The sequence below is a fragment of the Oryctolagus cuniculus genome, chromosome 8 (assembly GCF_051225735.1).
Source record: "Oryctolagus cuniculus isolate XC-2025 breed Fujian yellow rabbit chromosome 8, ASM5122573v1, whole genome shotgun sequence".
NCBI classification, from domain to species: Eukaryota; Metazoa; Chordata; class Mammalia; order Lagomorpha; family Leporidae; genus Oryctolagus; species Oryctolagus cuniculus.
Genome location: NC_142874.1, coordinates 84,943,527 through 84,958,125, shown reverse-complemented (window position 1 = coordinate 84,958,125; position 14,599 = coordinate 84,943,527). Strand labels below are relative to the sequence as shown.

Here is a 14,599-nt window from a genome sequence, read left to right as displayed (position 1 = left end):
CTCCTGGAAGACTGAGTTCCATGCTCCTGGCTTTGGTCTGACTCATCCCTGACTGTCATAGGCATTTGGGGAGGGAACCAGTAGATGGAAGATCTTTCTACCTCTGTAGGCCATCCAAATAAATAAAATTTATTGTATTGTTAAAATAAAAAAAAATAAATTTAATGCATGATTATACATTGCATCCTGGACTATGAGAACACCTACAAAAGATCTTATTGAGACAACTGTTGAGGTTTGACTATGAACTGCCAATGAGACATTATTTGCATCAATATTCAATTTCCCAATTAACAGTATTGTGGTTATTAAAGATTCTGTCCTTACAATGAAGAAATATACACCAAAGTATTTAGGGGAAAAGTTCAGAGGTTTCTGGCTCCTGGCTTCAGACCAGCTCAGCTCCAGCCATTGCAGCCATTTGGGGAGTGAACCAGTGGATGGAAGACTTTTCTCTCTCTCTCTTTCTCTCTCTCTCTCTTTTTACCTCTGCCTCTCTCTAATTCTACCTTTCAAATAAATAAATCTTTAAAACAAGTGGGGTGGACATGGTTATCTGGGAAACAGAGATTTTGTTTACAATTGTTCTGAAAATTAGAAATTATGTTAAAATTTAAAAATTATAAATAGGGGTGAATGTTTGGCCTACTGGTTAAAATTTCACATCCCACATAGGAGTACTTGGGTTCAATATCTGACTCTGGCTCTGACTAATGCAGAGCTCCATTAATTAATTAATTATTTAATTGGGTGTTCTGCCACCCCCATGGAAGGTCTGGACTGAGTTCCTAGTTCTCAGGTTCAGACACAGCCCAGCCTCAGCCACTGTTGGCAACTGAAAAATTAACTTGCAGACAGGAGATCTCTCAGATAATTTTACTATTGTAAGTAATTTCAAAAAGATAGATGGGTATTTATAATTCAGACTGAAAAATAATACTTCCTATTTGATTCTCCCCTTAATTTTTATCTCCCTTAAACTATGTATAAGGATTTGAGTATTTTAAAAAAACAGTTTCTACAGCCAAATTCTCCCATCAATAATAAAAACAAGGCTGGCATTGTGGCATGGCAGGTAAAGCCACTGCCTGCAGCACTGGCATCCCATATGGGTGCCGGTTGGAGGCCCAGCTACTCCACTTCTGATCCACCTGCCTGCTGGTGCATCTGGGAAACCAGTGGAAGATGGCCCAAGGACTTGGGCCCCCTGTGCCCACATGGGAAACCCGAATGAAGTCTGGCTCCTGGCTTTAGCCTGGCCCAGGCCCAGCCATTGCAGCCATTTGGAGAGTGAATCAGCAGATGGAAGATATCTTTCTCTCTCTGCCTCTGCCGCTCCTTCTCTGTAACTCTGGCTTTCAAATAAATAAATAAATCTTTTAAAATAATAATAAAAACAGCAGAAGGAGAATCATAATCATATATAGTAACTTGAAAGAACTTACTGGTTCACTCAAACTATTAGAATTAATGGAGGAACTGAACTGTTCAATTTGCAGCAGTGTTCTTCCTATCAGAGGCAGAATAAAATATTAAATAGGTTGCAGCGTATAAGCATATGCACAGCTTCGTCACCTAACAAGATATGAACTATTACCTCACAAAGCAGGAAATTAACTACAAATTCTGGGCCTTCTAAAGCCATGACAAGAAGGACCAAAAGGACGTCACAGTAACACTGTCCTACTTCTCTATCAGTATGATAAAACCCATAAGGCTCATACTGATTAGACTAAAGCAGCATGCAAAGCAGAAAATAAAACAAAAGGTACTACAGCAATCATCAGCCAAAATTTCAGTCAGGATTCTTTTTGGTTTTTTGTTTGTTTGTTTGGTTTGGTTTGTTTTAGCATGTGATATGGGAGGGAATGCATTTCAGAATGAAAGCAATCCACCATCATGAAAAATGTAATTCCATTAGTGAGGAAATGGTAAAGATGTACAAAGCAGGGAAACAGAACACCTCATTTCAAATGCCCCAGCCGTCTGTAATCCAAACCAATTAAGTTCACTGTGTCAAATCTTCAAAGACACTTTTTTAAAGGTTATGACTATGGAAATAAAAAAAAAAAAACTTGAGAAGGAAAAGATCAAGAACTGGTGTAAAGCTAAAGCAGACCTGCTTCCTCATCCTCCTCCTCCTCTTCCTCATCATCGGAAGCTGATGACAAGGGAGTTGGTGCGGAGCTAGCTTGATTATTAACATATTCACCATACTGCATGCCTGTAAAGTGGAAAGCACAAACACAAGAGTCAAACCAATAGGAAAGACGAGAAATAAAATTTTGACATTGCATTAAAAGTGAGAAAGAACTCTGACATTGCAAAGGACATCCCAGCATGCATATTAATATTAGCAAATTTATTATCAAAACTAGAACCGTTAGAAAATCTCTGCAAAGCAATTTAGTAAAAGCAACCTTAACATGAACCAAGTGCTTTAAAGAACCATGAATTAGGCTGGCGCCGCAGCTCACTTGGCTAATCCTCCGCCTGCGGCACCAGGACCCCGGGTTCTAGTCCTGGTTGGGGCTCCGGTCCTGTCCCGGTTGCTCCTCTTCCAGTCCAGCTCTCTGCTGTGGCCTGGGAAGGCAGTGGAGGATGGCCCAAGTGCTTGGGCCCCTGTACCCACATGGGAGACCAGGAGAAAGCACCTGGCTCCTGGCTTCGGATCGGCGTAGCATGCCGACCATAGCAACCACTTGGGGGGGTGAACCAACAGAAAAAGGAAGACCTTTCTCTCTGTCTCTCTCACTGTCTAACTCTGCCTGTCAAAAAAAAAAAAAAAAAAAACACAATGAATTAATTACACCAGTAATATTTGGGAAACTGCAATGATGTTCTCTGAAAATGTCATTGAGCACTATACAAATTTACCTTCTTTGAACTGAGGACCTTGGGGGTATACTTCCTTTGGGACAATGCAGTCGTGGTGGGCAGTGATCATTTCTACTGTGCTAAATTTGTACAGCAAAAAAACACATACATATTACTTGGTACCTTCCTTGGGCAACGCCACTTTGATGATATCCTCTTCCATTAACGGAAAAGGAATGACAGTTGAAGAAAGAAGCATATTCAGACTAGTTCTCTGCTTACAGTAGACACTCAAAAGAGAAAAAGAGGAGGTCTATTAACTGTTGGCTTTCAACTGTAACCAATACAGAAAAGTGAACTTCCTGGGATGGTCAGTCATGTCAGCATCATCCTATTGCATACAGGTATGAAGGAGATGAGTGAAACTGGAATTCTGGTGAGCCACACCAACAGAAAGCAGAATCAGTGGAAAAGGCACACTAATTACTGATACTAGTAACTGTGTAAAATATGGTAAGGATTTCCAAAAACACCTCCTAATACTAGCCGGACCATGAAGCCCTGCTTCGCCAAAGCCACACAGTGCTTTCTTCATTGTTTTTTTCAGATGACCTTTGGTTAGCACAGATAAATGTATTTCATCTCTATAGCAAGAAACAAAGCAATTAAATAGTCAAATTTCAGTTTAGAAGACAGCAAACATTAAACTATAGATAAGTGAAGTTTTAGTCTTCCCACTATGATTTTAGAAGTCAGGAACTAATCTGCTAATTTTGCTGAAACATTTTTTTTTAAATATGATAAAAACAGCAGCTATCACAAATTCATCTGAGAAAGTAAAAATCGATTTAAAATGAATTCAGGCAAGACAATAAACAAACTTGATACCTTGAAAGACCAAATCAGAGTGGCAAATTCCTCTAACCAAAGCCTAGTTAAAATGAAAAATTTGACTAATATTAGACCTTATAGTAAATACACTAAGTTTATGATTACACATGTTAACAGTAAAAGATTTTACAATAGAAAAGTGATTCTTTTTCAATGACTTGTTAAAGCCTTCTCAAAATACAATTAACACTGCACTTTAAGAAGTATACCTATATATATGTATATATAAGAAGAAATGAGAAAGAAGAAATAAGTATCATTTATTGTTCTGAACTAACACACGCCAATAAACAAGAAAAAATCAGAAAAGAATCCATTCTCTTCATGACTGAATGTGTATCAAGGTGGCTGTCTCTAACTGGACACAGGAGCCAAACACAGACATATGTTATACAGATAGCACAAGTACATATACACAGTATAAAATAATTTTTCCTTTTTCCCAAATTTACTGAGTAAAAACAGCTTTATTTCATTTACTATTGAACAATCAAAGCTTAATTGGAAGTAAATGAGCTGACTACACAGTGATAAAGAACTAGTTCATGCACTGAATGAACAAACTTATGAATAAGACAGAAGAGGGTAAAATTTATTGTGGTATCTTAGATTATATTGTGTTTGTCAGTATACTATATTGACATAATGCCATATGGCATACTTGGAGTTTCCTTTCCCAAACAAGGGTACAATCTTTTTGAGTAGTGTAGAGATAAAAGTGTCAACATTCAAGCCCCTTTTCAACTATGGTTCGACATGCTACCTTGTTCAAGTAAATAAAAGCTTGGGAGTATTGACAGGATAAGAATATATCTTAGTTCACCCAGGTACAGTTAACAGCTCCAGAAAAATAACTGGTCCAGTGCTCAGCTCTGGACTGAGTCTGGCATATACAGACTGCAGCAAATGAGGAACTACAGCCACAAAGAGATACAGCCAAATCATGTACTCCAGGACATGTGAATGGTTCCTGAAGTATCTCTATTCAAACCCTCTTTAAGAGCCAGAATCTATGTATGGGGTAACAGAACAAATATACAAGGTGGCAGAATGATTCCCTTCCCAGAGCTCAGCATAAAGGCCCACTGTGCAAATGCATACAGAATACCTCCCACCATCACAGCCACCAACTGGACAGGAAAAGCTGTGTCTTAATTTATTCTATCTTAACAGGAACTTCCAAGCTATAAACCTAGTAAATTAAGAAGTAAAAAACACTTTAGAGGATGTGATATGATAAAGAGCTCTCTTATCAGTAGGGCTCCCATATTTTAAAAAGGATATTCAGTTTAAGCTTCTTTCCATTAAAGTACCTGATTCAGGCAAAACTCTGGGAGGTAACATCCTTGGGGATGCTTCATAAAGACACCCTCACTGTTCCCTAGATACAGCGATACTGGGAATAAATCAAGCCTGTCGTAAGAGAGCAAATCTTCTGGAGAGGTTAACTGATTTGTTTCCTAAGCTGGTCTTTAAACCAGGTACATGTTACTAGAAGATATTTTAAGGGTTCCTACCAAAAAGAAAAATTGTTTTAAGGGAATCAACTTTCAGATAACAATTTCCATTAAGAATCTTACCTGAAGTTATCCACCTAAAAAAGTACCTGTGATAACAACAGCCTTTCTCTCTCTCTCTTTTTTTTTTTTTTTTTTTTTTTTTGTTAAAGATTTTCTTTTTATTTGAAAGGTACAGTTACGGAGAGAGAAGCAGAGGCAGAGAAGGAAAGAGAGATCTTCCATTTGCTGGCTCACTCCCCAAATGGCCGAGATGGCTGGACCTGGTTTAATCCAAAGCCAGGAGCCAAAAGCTTCTTCCGGGTCTCGCATAAGGGTGCAGGGGCCCGAGGACTTGGGCCATCTTCCACTGCTTTCCCAGGCACGTTAGCAGCGAGCTGGATCAGAATTGGAGCAACTGAGACTGGAACTAGCGCCCATATGCAATGCCAGCACTGCAGGTGGAGACTTAACCCACTATACCACTGAGCCAGCCCCAGCCTTTCTCCTTTTACAAAGGAAAAGCATAACCTTAACTTACCCTAAAATCTGATAGACCCATTGCTCAAAGGTACAAAAATCTTCCAGGTGCTAAAGGGAAAGTTTCTTCTTTTCTTCAAAGGTTCATCAAGGAACTCTAACATATAGACTTTGTTTTACCTTGACATGTTTCAGTCAACGGGGAAGCATGTTAAAAAAAGGACTGGTTTACACTAGAAGCATGGTGTTAGGAGTTAATGGTGAATTATTTAATTAAATAATTATGCCATTATGCAGCCTTTATAAGAATCCACTGCCTTTAAAGGAGTCTCATGAGAACCAACCGAAAACGCTAAGAAATATTGAACAAGGCCAGGCATTTGGCCTAATTGTTGGGACCCTCAAGCCCCATATCAGAGCACATGAATTCACCAACCAACTGCAGCCCTGGATTCCAGCTTCCTGCCAACGCAGGCTTTGGGAAGTAGCAAGTGATGTCTCACATAGCTGGATCCCTGCCATACAAGTGGGAGGCCTGTTTAAATTTCCAGCTCCCGACTTCAGCTGAGGCCCAGTAGTGGATACTGCAGGCATTTGGAGAGTGAACCAACACAAGACTGCCCCCTCTCTATAGCTGTGTCAGCCTCTCAAATTTTAAGAATAAGAAATACTGGGCCAGCTCCGCGGCTCACTTGGTTAATCCTCAGCCTGCAGCGCCGGCATCACATGAGTGCCAGTTCTAGTCCTGGTTGCTCCTCTTCCTGTCCAGCTCTCTGCTCTCTGCCGTGGCCTGGAAGGGCAGTGGAGGATTGCCCAAGTCTTTGGGCCCTGTACCCACATGGGAGACCAGGAAGAAGCACCTGGCTCCTGGCTTCGGATCGACGCAGCATGCTGGCCGTGGCGGCCATTTTGGGGGGTGAACCAATGGAAAAGGAAGACCTTTCTCTCTCTCTCTCTCTCACTGTCTATAACTCTACCTGTCAAATTAAAGAAAGAAAGAAAGAAAGAAAGAAAGAAAGAAAGAAAGAAAGAAAGAAAGAAAGAAAGAAAGAAAGAAAGAAAGACTGAACACAGAAACATCAGGACATTTTTGTTACAGATGGGAACTCTGGGTTCACTTCCAGGTTCTAGCATATATTAGCTGTGTGCTCTTGGGCAAGATACTAACATCTCTGTTGCTCACTGACTTCATCAGTAAAATGGGATAACCACTTCAAATGATTGTTGTGAGGATGAAATAAATGCTTAGATATTTTGTACCTAACGTATATGAATATTATATAAATGTTACCTACTATAATAAATGAGCTTTAAAAACATGTTTTGGGGATCCAGCATTGTGGCACAGGGGATTAAGCTGTCCTTGCAATGCTGGCATCACATATGAACACTGGTTCAAGTCCCAGCTGCTCCACTTCTGATCCAGCTCCTCACTAATGGTGTGGAAAAAGCAGCAAAAGATGGCCCAAGAGTTTGGGCCCCTGCTACCCTAGTGGGAGACCTGGATGAGCCTCCTGGCTTCGGCCTGGCTCAAGCCCTGGCTGTTGCGGCCACTTGGGGAGTGAACCAGCAGACTGAAGATCTCTCCTCTCTCTCTGTCTCTCCCTCCCTCTTTATAACTGACCTTCAGATGAATAAATAAAATCTTTAAAAAAAAAAATCTTTTAGCATATATTTAATGAAAACCTGTTATTTTCAACTATTCTTAATACTTACTCCAGGGCACAATCAGAAAAGATTCTATCAATCTAACCAGCGTATTTAGCAATTCTAATTCTTTAAAACAAGTGGAGGGGCCGGAGCTGTGGTGCAGCAGGTTAGGCTAATGCTCTAGCCTGAAGTGCCGGCATCCCATATGGGCACCAGTTCAAGTCCCAGCTGCTCCACTTCCGATCCAGCTTTCTGCTATGGCCTGGGAAAGCTGAAGAAGATGGCCCAAGTCCTTGGGCTCCTGTACCCATGTGGGAGACCCGAAAGAAGCTCCTGACTCCAGGCTTTGGATCAGCGCAGCTCTGGCCATTGCAGACAATTGGGGAGTGAACCAGCAGAGGGAAGACCTTTCTCTCTCTCTGCTTCTCCTCTCTGTGTAACTCTGACTTTCAAATAAATAAATAAATCTTTAAAAATAAAGTGGAATGTTTTCCAGAATCACCAGTCTTTTTTTAAGATACACTGGATAAAACTCAGATAAAGGAGCCAGCACTGTGGCATAGAACGTTAAGCCTCCACCAGCAGTGCTGGTATCCTATATGGGCACCAGTTTCAGTGCCGGCTGCTCCATTTCTGATCCAGCTCCCTACTAATGTGCCTAAGAAAGCAGCTGAAGATGGCCCAAGTGCTTGGTCCCTGCACCCATGTGGGAGACCCGGAGAAAGCTCCTGGCTTCAGATCAGCCCAGTTTCATCTGTTGCAGCTATTTGGGGAGTGAACCAGGGGATGGAAGACCTCTCTCTCTGTGTCTCTCCCTCGGTGTAATTCTGTCTTTCAAATAAACAAACAAATCTTAGACAAAGAAAACCAAACATTGCCTGTAACAGGGATTGCACTTTAAAAAAACTCAGATAAAATTTCTCTAGGGTTTCTTTCAAAATCAATGTGATAAGGCAATAAAGTATTTACAATCTCTTATATCATAAAATATTTATAATATAGTAAAATCTTACAGTACTGTGTTTTATTAGATATTTAATACTTTCTACATCCTTTCAACAAAAATTGCCAGCCAATGACTCTTCCAGTACTTAGTGGTATTTATTTATTTTGAGGACTACTTTTGCTAGTTACATTGTATGAAGATACAATCTAAAAAACAAATGACCTATGTTACAGCTTGATGTTTTTGATAAAACACATTTAAAGGTATGGTAAGATGCCATATTGGCAATGGTATAAAGAAATTCACAGGGGCTGGCACTGTGGCGCAGTGGGGTTAAAGCCCTGGCTTGAGGCGCCGACATCCCATATAGGTGCTAGTTCTAATCCCAGCTGTCCTCTCCCGATCCAGCTCTCTGCTATGGCCTGGGAAAGCAGTGGAAGATGGCCCAAATCCTTGGGCCCTTGAACCCACGTGAGAGACACGGAAGAAGCTCCTGGCTCCTGGCTTCGGATCAGCGCAGCTCCCACCATTGCGGCCATCTGGAGAGTGAACCAGTGGGTGGAAGACCTCTCTCTCTCTCTGGCTCTACCTCTCTCTGTAACTCTTTCAAATAAATGAAAATAAAATCTTTAAAAAAAATTCACAGTATGTTGTATAACTGCTGACACAGTTCAACCAGCACTGGGTCTAGAGGCAGAGGCCTGCACTGGGTATTGGTGCTTCTCCTAGCAAGTCTGCATGTCTTTGGATCACACATCTAACCTCTGTAAATTTCAATTATCTCAGTTATAAAAGGAAGATACGATTTGCCCATTTCAAACAACTAGCAAATGAGCATTATGTTACATCAGATTAAGCTCCTGCTAGGGATGTCCCCATTCTATATCAGGGTGCTAGTCTGAATCCCAGCTCCTCTGCTTCCAAGCCAGTTTCCTGCTAATGCACCTGGGAAGGCAGCAGAAGGTGACACAAGTGCTTAGGCCCCTGTCATTCAGGATGGAAAGATTGCAGTTCCATGGTTCTGGCTTTGCCTGGCACAGCCCTGGTTGTTGTGGGCATTTGGGGCATGACCCAGAGGACAGAAGATCTCGGTCTCTCCCGCTCTCCCCTCTACCTGTCACTCTGCCTTATAAATAAATAAATAAATAAATTTTAAAACGCTAAATATATTTGTAAATAGTGAACTGCTTTGTGAAAATAATAACACTAACAACCATCTAAAACCTAGAAATTAAATCTGACAACAAAGTGATTTTTTTTATGATTTTTATGTATTTATTTTAAAGTTATAGAGAGATAGAGAGATCTCCATCTGCTGGCTCACTCCCCATATGGCCACAATGGCCTGGGATGGGCCAGACTGAAGCCAGGAGCCAGGAGTTTCCCCAGGCCTCCCACATGTGTGGCAGGGGCCCAAACACCTGTGCCATCCTCTACGGCTTTTCCCAGAACACCATCAGGGAGCTGGATCGAAAGTGGAACAATCAGGACTTGAACTGGCACAGGTATGCGATACTGGCATTACAGGTGGCAAGTTAACCTGCTATACCACAATGCTGCCGATCCCCACATTGCCAGGTTTGTTTGTTTTTTAATAATTTCTCTATTTATTTATTTATTTATTTGACAGGCACAGCATTGGGGAAAAGAGAGAGGGAGAGACTGCATTATAAGCATTATAAGCAGTGGCTTAACCTTCTGTGTGGCTTACCCTTCTGTGCCACAAAGCCAGCCATTAATGACAATTTTGACAAGTAACTCAGAAGGCTAAAGATGTTAAAAAAAAAAAAAAAGAAAAACCCGCACACGAAAACTGCTTTAGTAAAGTTCTTCCAATAGCATCTTATTTACTTTACATGAACAAAGTTTCTCAGCCAATTATGTGTATAAAATGTTAAGTAGGAATGTCAAGTTGATCCGAACACTATCATATTGTAATAAAGACTCATATGTAACCCAGATACAAAGCTACAGAGCGGAGGTATAACAGCGCATCCATCTCAAATTTATATACCATTAGAAATATACTTTCTATATAAATAACAAAATTCATGATATTTGTATTGTTTTGACCAACCATAGATTACTACTAACTGTAATGATAGCTTAATACAACAGGAAAAAAAAGAAGTGCTTAGACATTTACAGTCACAGACAAGAAAACAAATTTTAAAATTTTAATTGATGTATTACTGCGGCAGAAAAGTACAACAGAGTCACAAAAAGTATCTACCTTAAGAAACATTATATTCTTAAACTGGGGAGCGGGTTACAGCTCCAAGGAAAAGAAGGAAAAATGTAAACTTTCCAATTAAAAAATGGATTATTCAGGTGTTTCTTAAGTATGATGATGGTAGGTATCATTCTGTTGGAGTCATTTAAAAGAACACTTTAATATTTTGTTTTCAAAAGTCCACTATTACATAGCTTCAACTATTTAAGTTTCTGATGAAAACTTTTAGATGTTAGTAAGTAAAAACTGTTGAAGTAGTTGTACAGTGTTTTCAAATGGCTTTTAGGGAATAGTCAAGCAAAGATGTGAAGTCTTTCCTCTCAAAACATGCTTAGGATTGGAGGAACAACTAAGCAAAGGTATCTTTGCAGCTGGGAAAATAAAAAGACAAATGTGTTTTATGTGCTAACATTTTCATAGAACTATCAAGCCCATAGCATACCCAATGGTACACCGCACACCTCCAAGAAGCTCCATTCAAGCCAACAAAAACTTGTATAATGATACATGCCCTGACTCACATAAACAATTAGGCAGTGTACTTTAGCTCCATCCAAAAGCAAGAGACCACTAAGAGGCATGACTCCTACTTAAGACAAAGGAAAGCACAGACACCTGATGCATGAAGAAACCACTTGGAACACTGGAACCTCTATTAGAGTGCCCGAGTTCAAGTCATGGCTTCACTCTTGATTTCAGCTTCCTGATAATACACACTCTGGGAGGCAGCTGGTGCTTCGTCAAGTAGTTCAGGGTCCCTGCTGCCCACATGGAGAATCCAGACTGCATTTCCAGTTCCTTACTTCAACCTGGCCTAGCCCTAACAGTTGCAGGCATTTAGGGAGTAAAAGAGTGCATCAAACAGCTTTCTGTCTCTCTGGTTCCCGACCGTTAAGATAAACACGTAAAAATTGAAAAACAAGCAAACAAAAAAGCAACAACAGGGGCCAGTGCTGTGGCATAGCAGGTAAAGCTGCCACCTGCAGTGCCGGCATCCCATATGGACACCAGTTCAAGTCTCAGCTGCTCCACTTCCGATCCAGCTCTCTGCTAGGGCCTGGGAAAGCAGTAGAAGATGGCCCAACTCCTTGGGCCCCTGCACCCACGTGGGAAGACCTGGAAAAGGCTCCTGGCTTCAATCGGCGCAGCTCTGGCCGTTGCGGCCAATTGAGGAGTGAACCAGCAAATGGAAGACCTCTTTCTCTCTTTCTCTGCCTCTCCTTCTCTCTGTGTAACTCTGACTTTCAAATAAATAAATAAATCTTAAAAAAAAAAAGCAACAATAAAAGTTACAACTACAATTCAAATTCTCCAGTGTTTTTTTTTTTTTCTGTAAACTTATGCAAGGAGCTTATCTTCAGTAAACCAAGATATTTGTCATCAACCAAGAAAAAAAGTTCCATCTCATTTTATAGAAAGAATCTAATTATAAAACTGCTTGAATTAAAAATCTCCCACTCTGCTACTAATTAACCTGTGGTCTTGTGTTGGTTCTTAACTTCGATGAACCTCATTTTTCTGATGTGGAAAACAGGAATAATACTAATAATCTGAGCCATAGTACTAAAATGAGGGTTAATGAGATAGTAAAGGATCTAGTATGTTGCAAGTGTCTTAAAAAGGGTAGCTCCTTTTTTTAAAATCGATTTGTAAGGAAAAAATCCTGACTGTTTAGTAGGAAAGAGGTTTATAAAATGACATTAAGGGTCGGCGCCATGGCTCACTAGGCTAATCCTTCACCCGCTGCAGCACCGGCACTCCGGGTTCTAGTCCCAGTTGGGGCGCCAGACTCTGTCCCGGTTGCTCCTCTTCCAGGCCAGCTCTCTGCTGTGGCCCAGGAGTGCAGTGGAGGATGGCCCAAGTCCTTGGGCCCTACACCCCATGGGAGACCAGGAGAAGCACCTGGCTCCTGGCTTTGGATCGGCGCAGCACGCCGGCTGTGGCAGCCACTTGGAGGGTGAACCAACTGAAAAACGAAGACCTTCCTCCCTCCATCTCTCTCTCTCTCTCTCTCTCTCTCTAACTGCCTGTCAAAAATTAAAAATAAAAAAAATTAAAAAATAGGAAAATATTTCAGCAATGAGACCCATCAACGTAGAATGAACACACAAGAAGATCCTGTTCATTTACTGAGCATTTTGCCCTACCCTTATGTTTTTTCTAGTCATGATAAGCAGATCTTTTCTATTGGCTCTTCACTTTCAGGCCATTTTTTTTTTTATTTTTTAAAGATTTACTTCATTTATTTGAAAGACTCAGAGACAAAGGGAGGGAGAGAGAGAGAGTAATAATTATCTTCCAACTCAAATGGCTGCAACAATGAGGCTGGGCTAGGCCGAAGCCAGGATACTGGAACTCCACCCAGGTTTCTCATGTGGATTGCAGGGGCCCAAGTATACAGATCATCTTCTGTTGCTTTCCCAAGCACATTAGCAGGGAGCTGGATCAAAAACAGAGCAGCTGAGACTCAAACTGGTACTCCATATGAGACTCCAGTATCACAGGTGGGGTTTAACCCATTGCAGCACTCCAGCCCCTAGTGGAAGAATTTACAATGCATTTCTCCTTGTCTGGGTTTCAAAACATAACCAAGGGTTCTTTATAATAAAGGTTGAGAGCTGTCATTACATCGTGAGCTTAGTCCCTAATTAGACCTAAAAACAGTTATCTCTAACCAAATGAAAACTATAGTATGTTAACCTGAAATAGCAACCATTTGAAATTTTAGGGCTATAGAAAGTAACCAAGACTACTCCTAAAGAAGACATTTTGGGGAAGCAGGGTCAAGACAATACATTTTATTTACTGCCACTTCTTTAACACTTGGAGATTATTAACCACATGAATTGTACAGTCTGTAAATGATGCAAGGATATGGGAAATAGCTTCATTTTTATTCTTATTCTCAAAATCGTGTCAAAAGTTACTTTCTATTAACAATAATGATAAGCACAGACATCGTGAAATAGGATATGGAGATTCATTAAATAAGGAAATCTTGGTTGCTTTCTCCTAAGGAAATAATGTGTCAAAAACAAAAACCCACAGGAAATAAATGTCCCATGATAGAAGAATGCACTATGAAATCATAATACATCAACACAGTGATTATTAGCCATGTAAAAGGCTAAAAAGTCTACAGATATACGCAGAACTGTGTATAATTTAAAAATATAAAACATGTAAACTGTGATTGTAAAATATATCATCATAAACGGACTTAAAGCCCATATGTAAAACAAAATAGGTATATTTGGATAGAGATTATAAATTCCTCTTGTTCATACTTTCTAGAAATTATAGCAATGTAGTTTGACATTTTCAGTTATTTGAATGTGTGTGTTTATGTGTGGGGGTAAAATAACAAATTCCTCAAAATACCTTTCTGTTGTAATAGGTCTGATGGCTGTGTGACCGAGGTCACAGGTTCAACTGGGTGATGTGCAGTGGGAGGCATTCTTGACGATGGAGCTCCTGACACAGCAGTAGATACTACTGGGCTGGACTTGGGAAGATGAACATTTGGTGGAACAGCACTGGATGAAGAGTCTGCAACGGAAGAGAAGAAACTATTGGATTAACAGCAACAGGGCTGAAATATTCTGAAACAGACTTACTAACAAAATACAGTTTATCTGAAGTTCCTGCAGAAGCTTTGGTGACAGCACATTTCTCTAATATATCTATAAAAGGCAGTTCAGCGGGTCAAGTGTCCGGCTCCACAGTTCAGACACCGCTTGGGACTCACTGAGAGTGCCTGCTTCAAGTCCTGGCTCTGCTTCCGAGACCGTTTCCTGATCACATACATCAGGAATGCGTTCCATCTGCTAATTCACCCCCCAAATGCCCAAATTCCATGATTGGCAGAGCTCAACTCCTTGAGCTTTCACCAACTGCTTCCCATGGTCTTTATTGGTAGGAAGCTGAAGTCTGGAGCCAGAGGCAGGTACTGAACCCAAGCACTCCAGTGAGATGCGCATTTCATTTCTAGGACAAACACCCACCCTTGTTTTCACAATTTTAACAGCAATTTTCCTAACACATTTCACCATCTTCCTTACCTTCTTAAATAAAATAAACCCCAAA

The 14,599-nt window shown here is 40.6% G+C and overlaps 1 protein-coding gene across 9 annotated transcripts in view; it reads right to left on the bottom strand.

Annotated features, from left to right (window-relative positions):
- The window catches only part of SEC24B (SEC24 homolog B, COPII component), a 98,767-nt gene that overhangs the window by 48,555 nt on the left and 35,613 nt on the right, over positions 1-14,599 (bottom strand). For 5 of the 9 annotated variants that reach the window (XR_011378310.2, XR_016212328.1, XM_051820097.3 and 2 more), the window contains exons 3-4: positions 13,895-14,062; positions 2,120-2,224 (exon numbers count right to left, since the gene is read on the bottom strand). Coding sequence is in view for 6 of the 9 variants with exons in the window: in XM_051820097.3 (XP_051676057.3) it covers positions 2,120-2,224; positions 13,895-14,062 (273 nt within the window). In the remaining 3 variants the exon portion in view is untranslated. The remainder of the gene's footprint in view (positions 1-2,119; positions 2,225-13,894; positions 14,063-14,599) is intronic. The other 4 variants (XR_016212329.1, XM_051820099.3, XM_051820101.3 and 1 more) reach the window with 1 other exon arrangement.